Below are 18,231 nucleotides of genomic sequence, written 5' to 3'. Positions count from 1 at the left end.
CGGTACGGAACTAACTTGGAGCAGTCGGCAGTGGAACTGCGACGAGTGGCCACGCGTAGGAGGACGAGTCCGGCCGAGGCTGGAACGAGACCGGGCGATGTGCCGTTGCGGGAACGAGACCGACCGTTTCCCGTTCCCAGGAACTGCAAGTAGAAAGCCGCGACCGAAGTGAACTATGAAAGACCGTTCCTTAGAATTAGTTCATCGCTCCTTCCGTTTATCTTGGTGAACCGTTCCTTTGGACCTGTTTGTTCACGAACGTCCCATCTCTACTGAAAATATCACACATTTTTGTTTTCAGTCTCTCTGGCCATATACTATCATCTCGGCCTGCGCGTTAAAACTGTTTAGCAAAATAAAAGAAAAAGACACTGACTTCAGTACAATCGTCTGATATGGCTGAAAACTTATCAACTTCATCCACATCCCTCTGTGGGTAAAGATGAACAGTGCCCTTTCTTCAGTCATACACTTGGTCTGTTGGAATGTAGTACATCAGCCGCCGGATCATTTGATGCATTGTGATCAGAGTTACATTCGTTGTAGATGTAGACAGTTGGTTTCTCTCAACTTCGGTCATTCTGAGTATCTTGCTGAAAACAAAAATATGAAAAGGAAATTAATTTTAAAACGTAATATTGAAAATATTGAAATTGGGATGCCTCATCTCTCACTCTTCCTCGTTCATTGAATTACGTCACTAGATGCTAATAAAGATAGTAACAGTAAAAACCAAACAGCTTATAATCTTCTCGCAATAATGATTTTTATCTTGCCTGAATGCTCGGTCACATTCTGCTGTGGAGTGCGCAAGTGATAGTACGACAGAAGCACATAAAAATGTACAGTTATGGGATGAGATTTGATGAAGTAACAAATTTAACACAAAATGATGATAGTACTTTAGGTGCGCAACAAAGCCCCTGTGAGGCGCGTGTATCGGAATATGTTTTTACACTCAACTAAATCTTTTCGTTAGCGTAGTTCATTGTTGTGCACATGCTTCATAATCTCTTGATAGTAACATAATAATGTATGCAAGTTCATTTGTTTTGCAACAGTTTCTCGCTCAGAAAGTAAAAATCCCAAAATTATCATATTTTCGCGTGTAATCCTTCACTTAGGATCCATACAGTCCTTGAAATTATGCTATGCGTATGATCTTTGTTATACACCAACACTGAGGGACAGCTCGGACCGAAACAAGAATAGCCAATAGCGTTTCATTGGGTACGATTTGTTGCGATTAAATGTCAGTTAACGACGTATCAGCGGTAGAAAGTGTTCAGGAGGCACTTAAGAGTAGCAATATTAAGGTCAAAATTTGTGTATGGTCTCGTGGTTAGACACATGTGTAGGAGAAAGTAATAATCGCGAAAACTAAGTTGACACTCGGCACTGTGGCTGATGGAAGAGATTACAAATGCATTTTCCATTTACAGTCGCTCCCATCAGCCACCGCGCCGAGTGTCAACTTAGTTTGCGCGAATAACAGGTTTCTGTACTGTTTTTCTCCCATTTTCGCGTTTTTTTTACAGATTCTCGTACTTTCTTATTAATGTAACACAAGTATAGTCCGCAATATTCGATGTTATTTACATACAAGAGCGTGCTCTCTAACGAATGACCGATGACATCAGCAGTTTGGTCCCTTAGGAATTCACACACATTTCAAACGAATGAGTTTCTTCGATTTTGTGACTGATTAAAAAACGAAAGATGGAACCCCTGCAATGGAACGACCGGCAATGATACATGAATTATTTAGTGCTACGAATACTTTGCTGTTTCATCCAAATAAGTCGCAATTTCGGACGGTGTGGATAGGTAGGAACCTAAGACGACAAAATTGCTGCGAGTGAAAAACGAGCAGCAGTGACATTTATATTCTTCCTTGTCACAAGTATTTAGCTGCGATCTAATCGTTAACAATGCTGTCGTAAATTCAGCAGCAAGGCAGACATCGCACCCCACAGCGATTGATAGTTAATGAACTTATGCAAAGTAGTGAATGATCATTGATGTTATGGTGTCAGTGTGATTTGGACCATAATTTGCATACTTCATTTTACTTTTCGCTAAATGATTATTTAAAACCGAAATATACAATTAATTGTAGCAAGCAACACTATTCGCCAGGACTATTCAATACAACTTCTGCTACAAATCACAAAAAAAGTTTTCGGTGTATCTTTACAATACGTCAATATTCCAGAAGCCAGCACCACGAATACTCACAGTATGGAACAAGTTTTATTTCCCTCCCCTTTTTCACAAAATAATTGCAGCGACAAAATACACTATAGCATTAATCATTTGTTGACAAATTGTTCCCGCAATGTTTTCGCTGGTAAACATTCAGTTCTCAGGTCAGCCACAGTGCCAGTGCCCACACAATACCAAAGAAAAAGTCTCACACATGCCCATCTGTACTTAAGAAATCATATTGTCTCTCATTGCCCCGAAAATAGTGGAGTTTGTTATTCAAGTTTCGGGCCGAGCTGTTTCTAACGATAAAAAGTGTCACCTGAACGTGTTCTGTAAATGGGAAATGCCTTTACGGTCGCTCCCATCAGCCACCGCGCCGAGTGTCAAGTTGCGCATATAGTGCTGCGTGGTGTCTGCCAGCGATACGTCTTCGTTCATCGTCCATCACTGTCATAGAAATAAGTAGGGGTGGGAAAATTTCACGGAAATAACGAGGAAAATAATGCGAAATTGACTATTTTTAGCGAAATAATGCGAAATCGATGACTTTTATGAAATATCGTGAAATTTGTCATTTTCCTGTATAAAAAATTTAATCTGAGGACGACAGTCACGTAACTGATAGTTATTGAATGTTGAAAATGTATTTTTAGTAACTGATAGTTATTGAATGTTGAAGTTATGTTTTGCCTACTTTATTTTTCCTTTCTTGTATGTATGATCTTGAAATGACAGTTTATTTCCCTCGTAACAAACTGTGATGTGACTTCAAAAATAGCAACCGAAGTGGCAAAACAATTGACCTAATTTGGCAAAAACACCGAGTTTGACAAAAAAGTACATAGAGTTTGGGCAAAAAGCACCGTATGTGGTAAAAAAAAATAAACATCAAACACCAAATTTCAAAAATAAATAAATAAACGTCGAATTTGAAAAAAATATAAAAAGGGAAAATATGATAATTGGCAAAACGGCAAGTTGGCAACAAAATGGCACTGAAATTGGCAAAAGTTGACACCAAAATTGGCAAAAAATAGCACTGAACTCGGCCGTAAAATAAAACGATTTTTTTCTGTCCCTGGATGTAAGACATATCACTTAGTTATTAAAAAAATAAAAAGTAAAAGTGAAAATAGATGTAACAGGAGACTGACACCTAATATTTCACATAAAACTTGGATCACATAAATATATTGTAATATATTATGCCCAGAATTTCTAAATTTAAATTATTTTACTGTCTTCATTTGTTGGCACTCCCGAAAATACAGTATTATGGTTTTATTGTAGTGTGTTTCTGTAATTTTGTGTGAAAGCTATGTTACAGATGAAATATATTTTTAGTTGTCTGAAATTTGATAATTTGCCCTGTTGCTATAGTTTATTCATGTACTTAATTATTTTTCAGGTTGAAGCCACTGGAAAACATATTACTGAAAATTTCATCAGCATCCGATCCAGCAACAGTTGTATCAACTGTTTTCCCCCTTGTTGTTGCATTTGACCCACAACTATCGGCTGAAGTGCTAATTGTGTCAACAACTGCAGAATGGTTAAATACCCTGTTAAAGTGGTATGACTTCTACAATACATTTAATAAGTTATTTGGTTAGTTCTAAAATTGCATGTGTAAACTGTTTCAGAGATGTGAATTTCTGTATCAGTTTCCGCATTTCTTACTGTACCGCAAAAATACATATGGCATTTTATAGACAAAGTCTAAGGCGGCATAATGTGATATTTAGAGAGAAGTATCAGTACTTAAATCTCATTTAACTGATAGTAAATGCTAATTTTCACAGCCAATGTAGGTTTGTGTGGATTTCTTTGGTACAATTTGCAGGTCAGCTTAAAATATCCAACTGTTATAGGCCACAGATCTTCGCTGTGCATGGTGGATTGATAAATATATTGTATGATTGTTATGAAATGACCAGACGAAATACAGGAGAAGGGGTGTCCTTGAAGTCCAACTCTTAGAAGAGAATTCAGATTTATCAACACAAGGACTCCTAAGTATAGATGGGCACAGCACTATAATTACTAGAAACTAACATAACAGTGTTAACAAAGTCATTCACATGTTATGAGGATTCATGAATACTAAATAACAAACTGCAAGGAATCCTCATCCAACATGAGTGGCCAGTTTCAAAAGTCAGTCCATTTGCCATTCACCGTTACAGCCGTGTGGCATTTTATAAGATAATGACACTGACAAAGGATCATTTAATGTGATTGAAGATGAACCACAGATAAATATGTGTTTTATTTCTGACACATAAGGAAATGGTTTGTATATGCTTAGAAAGCAGCACTGTTTGTTTTGTGGAAAATTCGTGAAGATACTATACGAAAGTTGGAATAAGCATTACAAGAATTTTTTTGCTCTGTTTGATATACACAAGGGGAGCATTAAATTTCTTTATAGCTATGAGTAATGCCATTTTTCAGTCTGTCACTGCAGATAGCAATAATCTACAGAATCACTAGGAAAGCACCAAGTTGCAAGCAAAGGAATGCCAAGATTGTTCCAAGTGGAGGATAATGATGGAGTTAAAATAGTGACTAGTAAGCCAAAAATAAATGCCAATGCACAGTAAAGATCACTGGTAAGGGAGATCTGTCCTTAAGAGAAATTCAAACCAGAATGGTTGGTAATATGGAGGTTGTAGCACAGACCATTGGCCTGGGTACTGACAAGCTAGCTTATGTGTAGGGCATGGAAGTCACCCTGGAGTGTTCACAAGTTACTCTCCTTAATTACAGTTTCAAATATTACCTGTATGGACATTGCAAAAATAAGATGTTCTTTCACATATCCAGATTTGTCGGCATTAGTCTTGATGGATTTCCCTAACTCTGTGTATGTATTTGTTGATGGCAGTTCTTTATTTCTGGTGTGATTTTGTTTCAAAATTCTGCACTCAGGAATAGAGTGGTGATGTCCAAGAAGGAAACAGTTAAAGAATGTAGGAATTCCATTGTGAAGAAAACAGAACTCTTTGCTTGTAGGGTAAATATTGAGGAAAATAAGAGTATGTGAGTGAAATCGATGGCCTTGGTTTTTGACGATTTATGGTATTGATACATAATATCAGAGGGGAGAATCCAGCAACTCTTAACTTCTGAACTTGAGGTACGTGAAGAGGACCAACTTTTTTTTTTTTTTCGAGTTTGTCCTATTACAATCTCCTAGAAATATTGTACATAAATTTAATTGATGATAGGGTCAGTTAAACAGCACACTTAAACTGCAGATTCTGCATTTAGCACCAAAATGGAAACACTATGCTGTGACATGTACTTGAAGTTTCATATGAAACAACAAGGTGTCCTGAATGACCCACACTGACATATTTATAGGCAGCTGTATGTCAGCTCCATGTCCATTTCCATGCACTCCTTGTGGTACAACTAGACTCATCATTACTACATAACTGGAATGTCTCTGATTTAGAGTCTGTATTGAAACTTGAGCTAGATGAGGATTTGGAAACCATGCACATGCTTGGGAATAGATATTACTCCCCCTCCCCTCCTCCTCCTCCCCTCTTCAAATGACACACCGTGCCAAAAATACCCAAGTTTATGCCTGACCCTACTAGGAATAGGAAAGAGTTGTGCTCAGATACGTGCCATTAGGTCCATTGGCATGTCATATTTGGAACATTACACTTCCAGTGCTTCTGATGCAGTTGGTAGCACCTGTTGTCCCAATGGGTGGTGACGGTGACTAGGGTCTGCCTGTGAGAGAGTGGGTTCTTTGAGCAACTGGATTGGCGGAAGAGGTTCCAGCTGCATGAATTTCACATTTTTTAACCGTATGGCCTCCGCTGGGTGTTGTGGTGTACAGTGTGGGTGGAGTTCCTGTGAAAGGGAGCCTGTAAGTGGATTAGAATGTAGCAAAAGTTCCATCTCCATAGACTCCCATCTTCATTCATTGATAACTGCAGGACGTGAAGTTTGGCAGGGTTGGCAGTCATAGTGATAATATGGCACAGGGGAGGCACATTATCCCTACACCAGCAGGCAGGCCTCGAGACTCTTATCCTATTGGTTGTTGCTATGTCAGTTGTGCTGGAGACATTGAACATTCCAGTAGCCATAGCTGGTTATGGTGGCAGGGTTGGTAGTCATAGTGATAATATGGCACAGGGGAGGCACATTATCCCTACACCAGCAGGCAGGCCTCGAGACTCTTATCCTATTGGTTGTTGCTATGTCAGTTGTGCTGGAGACATTGAACATTCCAGTAGCCATAGCTGGTTATGGTGACAGGCCAGTTAATTGTGATAGAGGAAAACTATTTGTAAACTCCTATTTTCAACACCTCCAACTTGGGTACTAGTGCTGGAAGTTCGGCCATATGTCTTCCCACAGTACTTCCAGCATCACATGTCGAGATTGCGGATGCCCATCACATCTCAATACTCCGTGTTCCCCTCCTCCCATCTATGTGTCACCTAAAGAGAGCACCATTTGTTTTGCTCGCCAGACTGCATGATTCTCCAGAAAGAAAGGAAAATTACGGAGTACAAGACCCTGGACCGACTGAACTACACTGAGGCTAAGACAAAATTTGAACGCCTGGATCCTGTGCATATGACATCGTCTTATGCCGCCGCTACAATATTTTTGGCTCCATCAGCTCTGCCAACCCCAGTCACACCTCAGAGGCAGAAGACTAAACCTACCCCCTTGATGGTGGGGGCATTTCCCTCCCTGTTGCTCCTGCACCACCTACTTCAGCAGCAACCCCCCCCCCCCCCCCCCAGCCATCGGGGACATCGATCCCCACTTCTAAACAAGAGAAGTGTCAGTCTTCTTCTGTTTCTCTTGCTAGGAAGGGGTCCCTTGGGTCCCTCCCTTCCCAGGTTTCTGCTGGTGGGAAAAATGACGCCTAACAGTGGCTGAAGAGCCCAAAAGCAGCTGGTCATAGGGCTTCATGCTCATCCTCAGTTCCAGAGACTGAGTCAGTGAAGTCCTGCCAAGCAGGGAAACCCAAGGAGCAATGAGATAAATCCAAAAAGAAAACCGCTAACATCAAGGAAATTGCAGTGGCACCCACACCACCACTACCTACAAGCTCTGCGTATGAGGATGGGGTGGAGATTTTGGCATCCGCTGAGGGCCCAGATCTTGCCAGACCCTCAGACACAATGGATACAGACCACTCAGGCAATAAGTCAGTGGCAGCAGATGACTCTTGAGGCGTAAACTGCCTCATTGAATGTTCCATGCCTTCCCAGTCTCACGGTGTCATCCTCCAGTGGAATTGTGGTGGTTTTTTTCCACAGCCTGGGTGAGCTACAGCAACTGTTAAGCTTCACACCTGCTATCTGCATTGCTCTCCAGGAAATGTGGTTCCTGACAATGTGGACCCCTGCCCTCTGCGGCGTGTATTACAGGAACCGTACCGACTGTAATCGAGTGTCAGGTGGAGCTTGCATTTATGTCCTAAACTCAGTCTGTAGTGAACCTGAGCCCCTTCAAACCCCTGTTGAAGCAGTGGCTGTCAGAATGGATGATGCAGGAAATAACTGTCTGCAATGTATATCTTCCTCCAGATGGTACAGTCCTTCTGAATGTATTAGCTGCACTGATTGATGAACTCCTCAAACCTTTCCCTTTTGGGAGATTTTAATGCCCATAACCCCTTGTGGGGTGGCACCATATTTACTGGCCGAGGCAGAGATGTCGGAAATTTACTGTCTTAGTTCGACCTCTGCCTCTTAAACACCGGGGCTGCCACACATTTCAATGTGGCTTATGGTAGTTACTCAGCCATTGAATTATCAATTTGCAGCCCAGGACTTCTCCCATCTATCCACTGGAGAGTACATGACGACCTGTGTGGTAGTGACCACTTCCCCATCTTCCTGTCACTGCCCCAATGTCAGTCCCACAGACACCTGCCCAGATGGGCTTAAGCAAGGCAGAATTGGAAACTTTCACCTCTGCTGTAACATTGATGTGACGGTGGAGTGGGTGACTACAACAATTGTTTCTGCGGCAGAAAATGTGATCCCTCATTCCTTAGGGTGCCCGAGGCGTAAGGCAGTCCCTTGCTGGTCCCCGCTAGTTGCTGAACCAATTAAGGAGCATTGGCAAGCTCTGCAATGGCGTAAGCGGCACCCGTCCCCGGAGCACCGCATAGCCTCAAAGCTCCGTGCCCGTGTTCTCCAGCTTATCGAACAATGTAAGCAGCAGTGTTGGATGAGATACGTCTCCACCATTGGGCGCCATATGTCACCTTCCCAAGTCTGGGCAAAGATCAAACATCTTTTCAGGTACCAGACCCCAACAAGTGTTCCCTTTATTACCATAAATGGCGTGTTATCTACTGACGCAAACGTGATTGCCGAGCACTTTGTTCGAGCCTCTGCGTAGTAGAATTACCGCCCAGCCTTTCGCACTCTCAAACGGCAGCTGGAAGGGAACATCCTCTCATCCACTACACACTACAATGAATCCTATAATGCCCCATTTACAGAGTGGGAGCTCCTCAGTGCCCTTGCACATTCCCACGACACAGTTCCTGGGCCTGATCGGATCCACAGCCAGATGATTAAACATCTTTCATCTGACTACAAGTGACATCTTGTCATCGTCAAGCAGATCTGGTTCGATGGCATCTTTCCATTGCAATGGCAGGAGAGCACCATCATTCTGGTGCTCAAACCTGGTAAAAACCCACTTGATGTGCATAGCTATCAGCCCATCAGCCTCACCAACATTCTTTGTAAGCTGCTGGAACATATGGTATGTCGGCGGTTGGGTTGGGTCGGGTCCTGGAGGCACATGGTCTACTGGCTCCATGTCAGGGCTGCTTCTGCCAGGGTTGCTCTACCACTGATAGTCTTGTGTCCATCAAGTCTGCCATCCGAACAGCCTTTTCCAGAAAGCAACACCTGGTTGCCATCTTTTTTTACTTACGTAAAGCATACGACACGACGTAGCGACATCATATCCTTGCCACTTTGTGAGTGGGGTCTCAGAGGCCCATTCCCATTTTTTGTTCATCCAAAACTTCCTGTCGCTCTGTACTTCCCGTGTCCAAGTTGGTACCTCCCATAGTTCACCCCATATCCAGGAGAATGGAGTCCCTCAGGGCTCTGTATTGAGTGTATCTCTATTTTCGGTGGCCATTAATGGTCTAGCAGCAGCTGTAGGGCCATCTGTCTCACCTTCTCTGTATGTAGACAACTCCTGCATTTTTTACTGTTCCACCAGTACTGGTGTTGCTGAGCGGCACCTACAGGGAGCCATCCACAAGGTGCAGTCATGGGCTCTACCCCACGGCTTCCACTTTTCAGCCGCAAAGTCGTATGTCATGCACTTCTGTAGGCGTTGTACCGCTCATTCGGAACCAGCACTTTACCTTAATGACGATCCACTCACTTTAGTGGAGACATATTGATTCCTAGGACTGGTTTTAGAAGCTTAATTGACTTGGCTGCCTGATCTTTGTCAGTTTAAGCAGAAGTGCTGGCAGCACCTCAGTGCCCTCCATTGCCTGAGCAACACCACTTGGTGTGCAGATTGCTGTATGCTGCTGCTGCTGCTGCTGCTGTTTCTCCTCTACAGAGCCCTTGTCCAATACAGAATTGACTATGGGAGTGTGGTTTATGGTTCGGCAGCACCTTCAGCATTGCATTTACTCGACCCTGTGCACCACTGTGAGGTTTGACTAGCTACAGGAATGTTTAGGGCGAGTCCGGTGACCAGCGTACAAGTGGAGGCTGGGGTCCCTCCATTGCAGGTCAGACGTGCACAGCTGCTCACCAGTTACGCAGCACACATTCGTAGTTCCCCTGAGCATCCAAATTACCATCTCCTTTTCCCACCCACGGCAGTCCACCTCCCGTATCGGTGGCCCAGGTTGGGACTAACGATTGCGGTTCACGTGTGTTCCCGTTTCTGAACTGGTGTCCTTCCCTTTACCACCTATACTTGAGGTCCATTCACGTACACCTCCATGGTGTGTGCCTCGGCCACAGCTTCTTCTGGAACTTTAATGCGACCCTAAGGACTCTGTTAACCATGCGGCTCTCCGCTGTTACTTACTCTCGATTCTTGACTTGTTCTGGGGCTCTGAAGTGGTTTACACCAACGGCTCAATGGCTGATGGTTGTGTTGGCTTTGCCTATGCTCACGGCGGCCATGTTGAACAGCATTCCTTACCCGATGGTTGCAGTGTATTCACTGCAGAGCTGGTGGCCATTTCTCATGCACTTCAGTATCTCCGTTCATGCCCTGGGGAGTCTTTTCTTTTATGTACTGACTCCTTGAACAGACTGAAAACTATCGACCAGTGCTACCCTCGGCATCCTTTGGTAGTATGTATGCAGGAAACCATCTATGCCCTGGAACGGTCCAGTCATTCAGCGGTGTTCGTCTGGACCCCTGGTCACGTCAGAATCACAGGCAGTGAACTTGCTGTCAGGCTGGCCAAACAGGCTACACGGAAAACACTTCTGGAGATTGGCATCTCTGCAACTGACCTGCGTTCATTATTACGCCGCAAGGTTTTTCAGCTTTTTGGAGGCAGAGTGACAAAATCTCAGTATGCGCAACAAACTGCGAGCCATTAAGGGGACCACAAATGTATGGAAGTCCTCGATGAGGGCCTCTCGCAGGGACTCCGTGGTTCTCTGCATGCTCTGCATAGGCAATGCCTGGGCGACCCACGGCTACCTTCTGCGCCGTGAAGACCCACCTCAGTGTCGGTGCAGTGCCCGTTTGACAGTGGCCCATACTATTCTGCTCTGTCCTCCTTGGACTGCCCTGCGACTTCATCTTCAGTTGCCAGACTCGTTATCATTTATTTTAGCAGACAATGCCTCATCGGCTGATATGGTTTTATGTTTCATCTGTGAGGGTGGATTTTATCATTCGATCTGAATTTTAGTGCCTGTCCTGTGTCCTTGTGTCCTCCATCCTAGTGCTTTTAGGGTGAAAGTTTTAATGTGTTGCTGGGTGGCTGACTTTTTCTTTTTATTTTAGTGATCGGCCAGCCACTGGAATCTGCTTCCTTATTTTACTCTCTTCTGTTTCTTGCAACTCTCTGTTTTCTTGTCCTCTTCTGTTCCTTTTAGTTTTTGTTGTCTTTCCTATGTTCTTATGGTCTTCCCTTTCTTTCCGTTTTGTTATATGTCTGATCAATTTTATTCTCACACTTATTAGTAACAAGGGACCAATGACCTCATAGTTTGGTCCCTTTCCCCCTCTTTTAAACCAGCCAACCAACTTGGGTAATACTTCAGGTTATGGCCTAGCATATGAGCCCTGATGAGTAAATGTATGCTGGCCGCTGTGGCTGAATGGTTCTAGGCACTCCAGTCTGGAACAGCACTGCTGCTGCTGTCACAGGTTCGAATCCTGCCTCGGGCATGGGTGTATGTGATGTCCTTAGGTTACTTAAGTTTAAGTAGTTCTAGATCTAGGGGACTGATGACCTCAGATGTTAAGACCCATAGTGCTTAGAGCCATTTGAACCATTTTTTTTGAGTAAATGTACATAGTAGCCGGGGTTAATGGGTGTGTGGACCACTGGGTTGAGTAGGTCAGAAAACGTGCACAGTCCACACAGCACAGTATTTTGGCTGTCCTATGTCCATTGATTGGGATGGATTGCTATGTTTTAAGCAAGCTAATCAGTGCTTCCTCAGATGACACACTTAACAATCAACAATCTGGAAAGACTGTATGGACCCATTGCCACTGGTGCTCCAGTGCATCCCTGGGACGAAGTGTTGCTCAGGGACTGCTTGATTGGAGGTGCAGGCCAGGTAACCCCAGACCATACATACTATAGTGACATCAATACATGCCACTAAATGTGACACCCAAGCAACTACTTCATCCCAGATGTCACACAGGTATGTTATTTGCAGTAACTGGAGGATTTGGGTGTTAGTGTTACAATATCCTGACACTCTGGTTTTTTCACCATTAAGATGAGAACACTATCACTGACATTGAGATGGCTATGGACTGAAGGAAAAAAAGCCCTTAAATACCACATCAGTGCCCTTAGGAATGTGTTCCAACCACACCCTTAGTGCTGGGGACAGCACCCTTTGAAATAGCTGACCTTACCCTGATTTAGTAGCTACTTCATGTACGGTAACTGGAATGTCATAAAGAGTGTAATCATACAGTGTAGACTTTCCACAGCCAGTGCCTGCTTCGGTTAAAATTTCTGGGCTGATAGGTCCATGTTCATTGCTGTTTTATCTTCAAAGATGTCTTCCACAGTTAGAGACTAAATATCAGGAAGTAGTTTTATGTATTGATTGCAACCTGTTGGCCAAGAAGTTTTAAGTGAAGTCAGCAAGAGTGTTTCATGTGCTATCATCCAATGCAAAATGAAGCCCTTCATGGTGATCAAAAAGTCTAGAACACAAGGGATGTGGGAAAGAATGCCCACATTATCATGGTGTGTGATGGACCAATTATGAATTTCATAGTGATTATTACTCAGGTACGGAGACTACCTCTGTAGCCGCTACATTACTTTTTAGGGAGCTGAGAGGAGAGTCTCAATATTGAGAAATTTGTGGCCGGTAAGAAATGGAAATTTAGTTCTGTACAAACACTATAAAGGATTACTAGAGCCTCTTTCCCTATCTGCAGGTAATTTAACTGGGCTACTGTTAACATCTGGGATGCAAACGAAATGGGCTGTTCAGTGATGTTAGGTGTTTATGAGACAACATTGCACCAATTCCATACTGTAATGGGTCCAGTTTGAGTGGAAAGCATTTGCCATGTATATATCTCACCAGGCCACAGGCTATCTCCCCCTGCAAGTCTCGGGGTTAGAATAGGCCCGAGGTTTCCCTGCTTGTCATAAGAGGCGACTAAAAGGAGTCTCACACTTTTCGGGCCTATAAATTCAGATCCCATTTTATGGTTTGACCTGCTACTTTCCAAATTCTACAGAAGTGCGGGCCATATGGGGAAGGACGCCTTATGTGGTGCATGAGTTATCCATAGTGCCCTTAGATTCGATCTCCTGAACCTCTTGTCATGGCTCTGCATCTCCACTTGCAATTCAACTACTTGGGAAAGGACACTTTTTCGGGGTATGTCATCTTCCTCCATTGTCTCCTGCCTTCTTTTGCCCCCATGACAGTATTGGATTCCTCTGCACCCAACATCCAGCACGGTAGCCAGTCCATTGTGGTGGGGCCTTCATGTACCCATTTAGTGGTAGTCCCCTGACTACACAGGGATCGCACTGCTGATGCCTGACCTGTTAACTCCCCACATATCCCAAGGAGTAGATGCCTGTCTTCCTGGGGCATCAGGACACCCAGCGACGGCCATTGTGCCAGGTGGCCTTTGCTGTGGCTGGGTGCCGCCCATGGGGAGAGCCCCTGATCAGAGTGGGTGGCATCAGGGCGGATGACCCACAATGAAGCTGACTAATTTGTCTCTTGCTGGTGACCGTACACTGCCAGCAGTCTATAAGAAGGGCAAGTTAGAGTAAAATGCTGACAGATATGACCCTAAATCGTTTCCCTCCCTCGCTACACCATGGGCTACAGAAAGACGAGCCATATTCACCTCAGTATTTTGTTTGTATAGGAGAATGGACGGGGAGTCCTTTCTACCTATGAAGCCTCAGTTTTTTGTTGAACATCTTGAGGATAAGTTTGGGGAAGTGGCAGTCCAAGATGAGAAGCAGTGCAGTCTTGATTGAGACAGCATCCCCAGTCCAATCCTGGGCATTACTCGCTTGTGACCGGCTGGGTGATATTCCTGTTTCCATCATTCATTCCCCATAAAACCCTCAACATGGTCCAGGGGATTATTTTCCATCGCGACCTCATATTGCAGTCTGATGACGAGCCCCACGCCAATCTAGAACAGTGGAGTTCATTTCATCAGGCACGTTTACAGGGGACCCAAAGACAACAGGGTTGCTATTGGTGCCTTAATCTTGGCCTTTGAGGGTGATGCATTGCCTGGAAAGGTCAAGGTGATGGTTTACCTTTGTGATGTTAAACTATATGTCCCTCCCCCTTTGTGGTGCTTTAAGTGCTTTAAATTCAGGCACATGTCTTCCCGCTGCACTTCCAACGCCACATGGCGAAACTGCGTATGTCCACTGCATCCAGATACTCACTGTGCGTCTCCTCCCACATGTATCAACTTCAGAGAGCTGCTTTACCCCTGCTCGCCAGACTGCACAGTACTTCAAAAGGAGCCGAAAATCATGGAGTACAAGACCCCGGACTGGTTGACTTACCAAGAGGCTAAAAGTAATTTCAAACGCTTACACCCTGTTCGGTTTACTTCCACATATGCTGCAGCTACATTACCATTGCCATCACTGTTTGTGGCACAGTGTGTGGTACCAGTCGTACCACACTCTGTGGGACAAAAGGACGAATCAGCCATGGCAGAACACAGCCTCACTGAGGGACAAACCTTCCAATTTGAAGAAACGAAAATGCTTTGCCAAGCCAGTGGCTTCTGGGAGAGCGTCATCAAGGAATCAGTCAAAATAAGATTACATGACAATCTTGTCAACAAGGACAAGGGCTACCATTTAAATTCGGCATGGAACCCTGCAATAGCAACTATACACCAGGACCGTGCTCAGCTGCTAACACCTCTCTATTCTAAGCTAGACTAATGCGGCAGGCGGTGGCGGTGCCCGGCCCCACGTGCCCCCCCCCCCCCCCCCCCCGGTCAGTCGCCCTCCCCGTCCTCCCCCCTCCACCACCCTAGCACTGGTAGGCGGGGTGGGGAGGGATGGCCGCAATCCATCGACACTTCACCAGAAGATTATGAGAATGACACGCATCGAAACGTTATGGATTTTCGACGCAGCTACCTGGATTTAAGCCCGAGAAGATATCATCAGCAGTATACACCGGGAAAGTCTGCATTCACATATGAAGCACCTCTACGGGGAGGAAGTGCTCTGCAGAGTCAAACAGCTGCAGAAGGAACGTATCAGGTAGGCTAAGCTACTCAACACACTGGCCTTTCTCCAATGGTATCAAGACAAGGGCGTCATGCCACATTTTGCGGAATTGTGGCATCCAGTTAAATCGAAGAAGACGGACCGGATTTTGCGATGAGCGAGTGAGGCAATCATTAGAGAACACATTCGCTTCACACTAAGAGATTTGGACAAGAATGCACAGGCCCTATTCGCCTGCCACTTATTTCTCGCTGGTACTCTATCAAAATATGCCTGGGAATGGGCAGATTGCATCTCATTTGCCAACAGCGAGGTAAAAGACCAGCAAGCTAATGCAAGACCACACGGAAAATTCGAAAGACTCTCTGGAGCTCTGAGCAGGAAACAAGGTGTCAATGAAGTCAGAACAATTATCAACCTGACGCAAAAAGAACTTGACGCCGTTGCAACCTCGGCCCTGTCCAAAGGGTTGAATTTTGTTGCTGTTCCGAAGACAATACTGAAACAGGACATTATCATCAATGTTGAAGAAGCCATCCGTTGCCTGCCTGCAGAAAAAGTGGAAGAAATCAGGCATGAAACATGCAGAATAATTGACAGATCTTGGCTTCCTAAACCGAATATGACATTAGCAGAACAGAAAGCACTAAGAGCACTAAAAGATGATGAAAACACCATAGTCCTTTCTGCTGATAAAGGAAGTGCTACGGTTCTATTGTCTGCTGACGACTATCACCAGAAGATAAATACTTTGCTGCAGGATTTGGCCTACAAGAAGCTGAAGAAAGATCCAACATCGAAGATAACAAGGAAAACCACAGCTTTGCTCAACCAATCAGATCTAACAAAAGAAGATGTGAGACCACTCTATACCAGGGCCCCAGCACCTCCGCGACTATATGGACTGCCCAAGGTTCACAAGGATGGGGTGCCTCTTCACCCTATATGGCCCTAAACGGTCCATTTTACATGGGTGATGTATCATGAAGTAAATACCATCTACACTGGCAGAATGTTATGTGATATCACGTACTTATACGTTTGTGACTATTATAGTGCCATCTACCACAAAGCGAAAAAAGTGGTCCAACTAAAACATTCATATTTCTTTACATACTACACGAATATGTAATAAAAAATGGGGTTTCCTATTTAAAAAAAAATGCAGTTGATATCTGTTTGACCTATGGCAGCACCATCTAGCGGGTCAACCATAGCGCCATCTGGTTTCCCCATTCAAGCTAGACAAGTTTCATTCTTTGTAGTTTTTTCGTTTGACATTTATTTCGTGAGATATTTGGCCTGGTCACGATCAATGGACCACCCTGTATATAGAAGATGACTGCAGTCCATCCAAAAGCCGGGCAGCCCCAACAGCCAGCACCTGACAATGGACACAGCATGCAAAAACGACGAGGAGACTCTACGAATGGATGATACCGCAAGCGCTGACGCTGGAAACAAAGAGAGATGCTGCCAAGCTGATGCACTGACACACTCAATCTACATCCGGTACCAGGATAAAGATTGTGCAGAGTTTGTCGACTGACTGGAACAAGTCGCGGAATTAGAGGTGACCAGCCTGGACAACAACTTGCTACTTGCAATACTAGCAAAATGCGAGTGCGACGCTAAGAAACTCGCACCACACCTGACACCGTACATCGTCAACAAACCAACGACCGACGCGGAACCATGGAGGGAGGTGAAGAAGAAGAAGAAGAAGAAGAAGAAGAAGAAGGGCTCAGTCAAGGCACTTGTGAGAGGGCTGCCCTGGCTGTGCAACAAAGACACTGTCAAGTAAGGCCTGCTGATGCGGGGATATGAGAATGTGGCAGTGAAACTCCACAACTGGGCCAACAAACAGAGACCACCCCTGTTCATCCTGGCTGTTTCCACAGCCAGAGGTGAGCAGAAATGGCCTGCAGCAGAAATCTACGAGATGAAGAAGCTCATGGGCTTCCCAGTAACGGTGATGCCTCTCCCAGCGGAGCTTGACATGAAGCCCCAATGTTTCAAATGTCAGCAAGGAGAACATGTGGCAAAATACTGTCACAACCAGACGAAGTTTGTGAAGTGCGGAGACAGCCACGACAGTCGCAGCTGCACACGCAAAAGAGAGGACCGCCCCAATTGTGCCCGCTGCGGTCTGCATCACGTCGTGAGCTGGCACGGCTGCAAAATGTTTGCAGGCCGCAAAACCACCCAGGAGATGCCAGGACATACCTACCACAAGAAGAGAAGAAGAAAGAGGCGGAAGCATAGCAAGAAAGCCGTGACATCACCACCAGAGATGAGCAAAGGCGCCATGATGACAGCCACCTCCCACCCCCGCCACCCCCCCTCACCTGCGCGGGCGTCCACCGCCGCCAGTGAGAGTAGCGGTGGAGGTGGGCGATTGGCGGGGCTTGGGTGACGACACAGTGCCACCAAACGCCAAAGAGAAGAAGCCGCCACAGTGACAGTGGGCGACATACCGAATGTGGGTGTCGGGGCCACCGCTCAGGAAGCAGAATCTCGCTTCTGAATGGCACTCCGAAACGAAATGGAGGCAGCCTGCCTGAGGCTGAAGGAGGCCCTCTGCCCATGGCCACAAATGGAAACGCGGGCGACACAGGACACTGCCCGGACAAGAATTGAAGCTGCCACCCAGACTGCTGCGGTACCGGAAACGAACGCCAAACAGAAGGAAAGGCTACTCGTAAGCCGAGCAGTTCAAACCAGGGAGTTCATAAACTGGTGTAACAGCATATGAACTCTGAAGTAATAGGCGAGATCGATTTCTCCAAGCTCGACGCAGCGCAACAGAGAAGTGCAGACGTTAACGCCAGGAACTGGCTAGAAGTCTGAAAAAAATTCGAAAGTGAAGAAAGAGAAGAAGAAGAAGAAGAAGAAGAAGAAGAAGAGGGAAGACCTCCGAGAAGACACCACCAACCACAAAAGCCATACGCCTAACATATCCCCTCAATTATAATAAAGTTACCCCTTTAAATTGTAATAAATAAAGTAAAAGAAATTAATATGTGTAACACTATGGCTGAAAATAGCATGAAGAAGCTCTATAGTGGCCCGCCCTA

General features: G+C 45.0%; 1 protein-coding gene across 1 annotated transcript in view; it reads left to right on the top strand.

Annotated features, from left to right (window-relative positions):
• LOC126183842 (glucose-6-phosphatase catalytic subunit 1) overlaps window positions 1-18,231 on the top strand; it is a 138,848-nt gene that overhangs the window by 20,028 nt on the left and 100,589 nt on the right. The window contains exon 2 of the mRNA XM_049926102.1: window positions 3,617-3,781. Within this exon, the coding sequence (XP_049782059.1) occupies window positions 3,617-3,781 (165 nt within the window). The remainder of the gene's footprint in view (window positions 1-3,616; window positions 3,782-18,231) is intronic.

This window comes from Schistocerca cancellata, chromosome 4 (assembly GCF_023864275.1).
Source record: "Schistocerca cancellata isolate TAMUIC-IGC-003103 chromosome 4, iqSchCanc2.1, whole genome shotgun sequence".
Lineage (NCBI taxonomy): Eukaryota > Metazoa > Arthropoda > Insecta > Orthoptera > Acrididae > Schistocerca > Schistocerca cancellata.
Note: the sequence above shows the minus strand (reverse complement) of the source record. Positions and strands in the feature narration are given on the sequence as shown.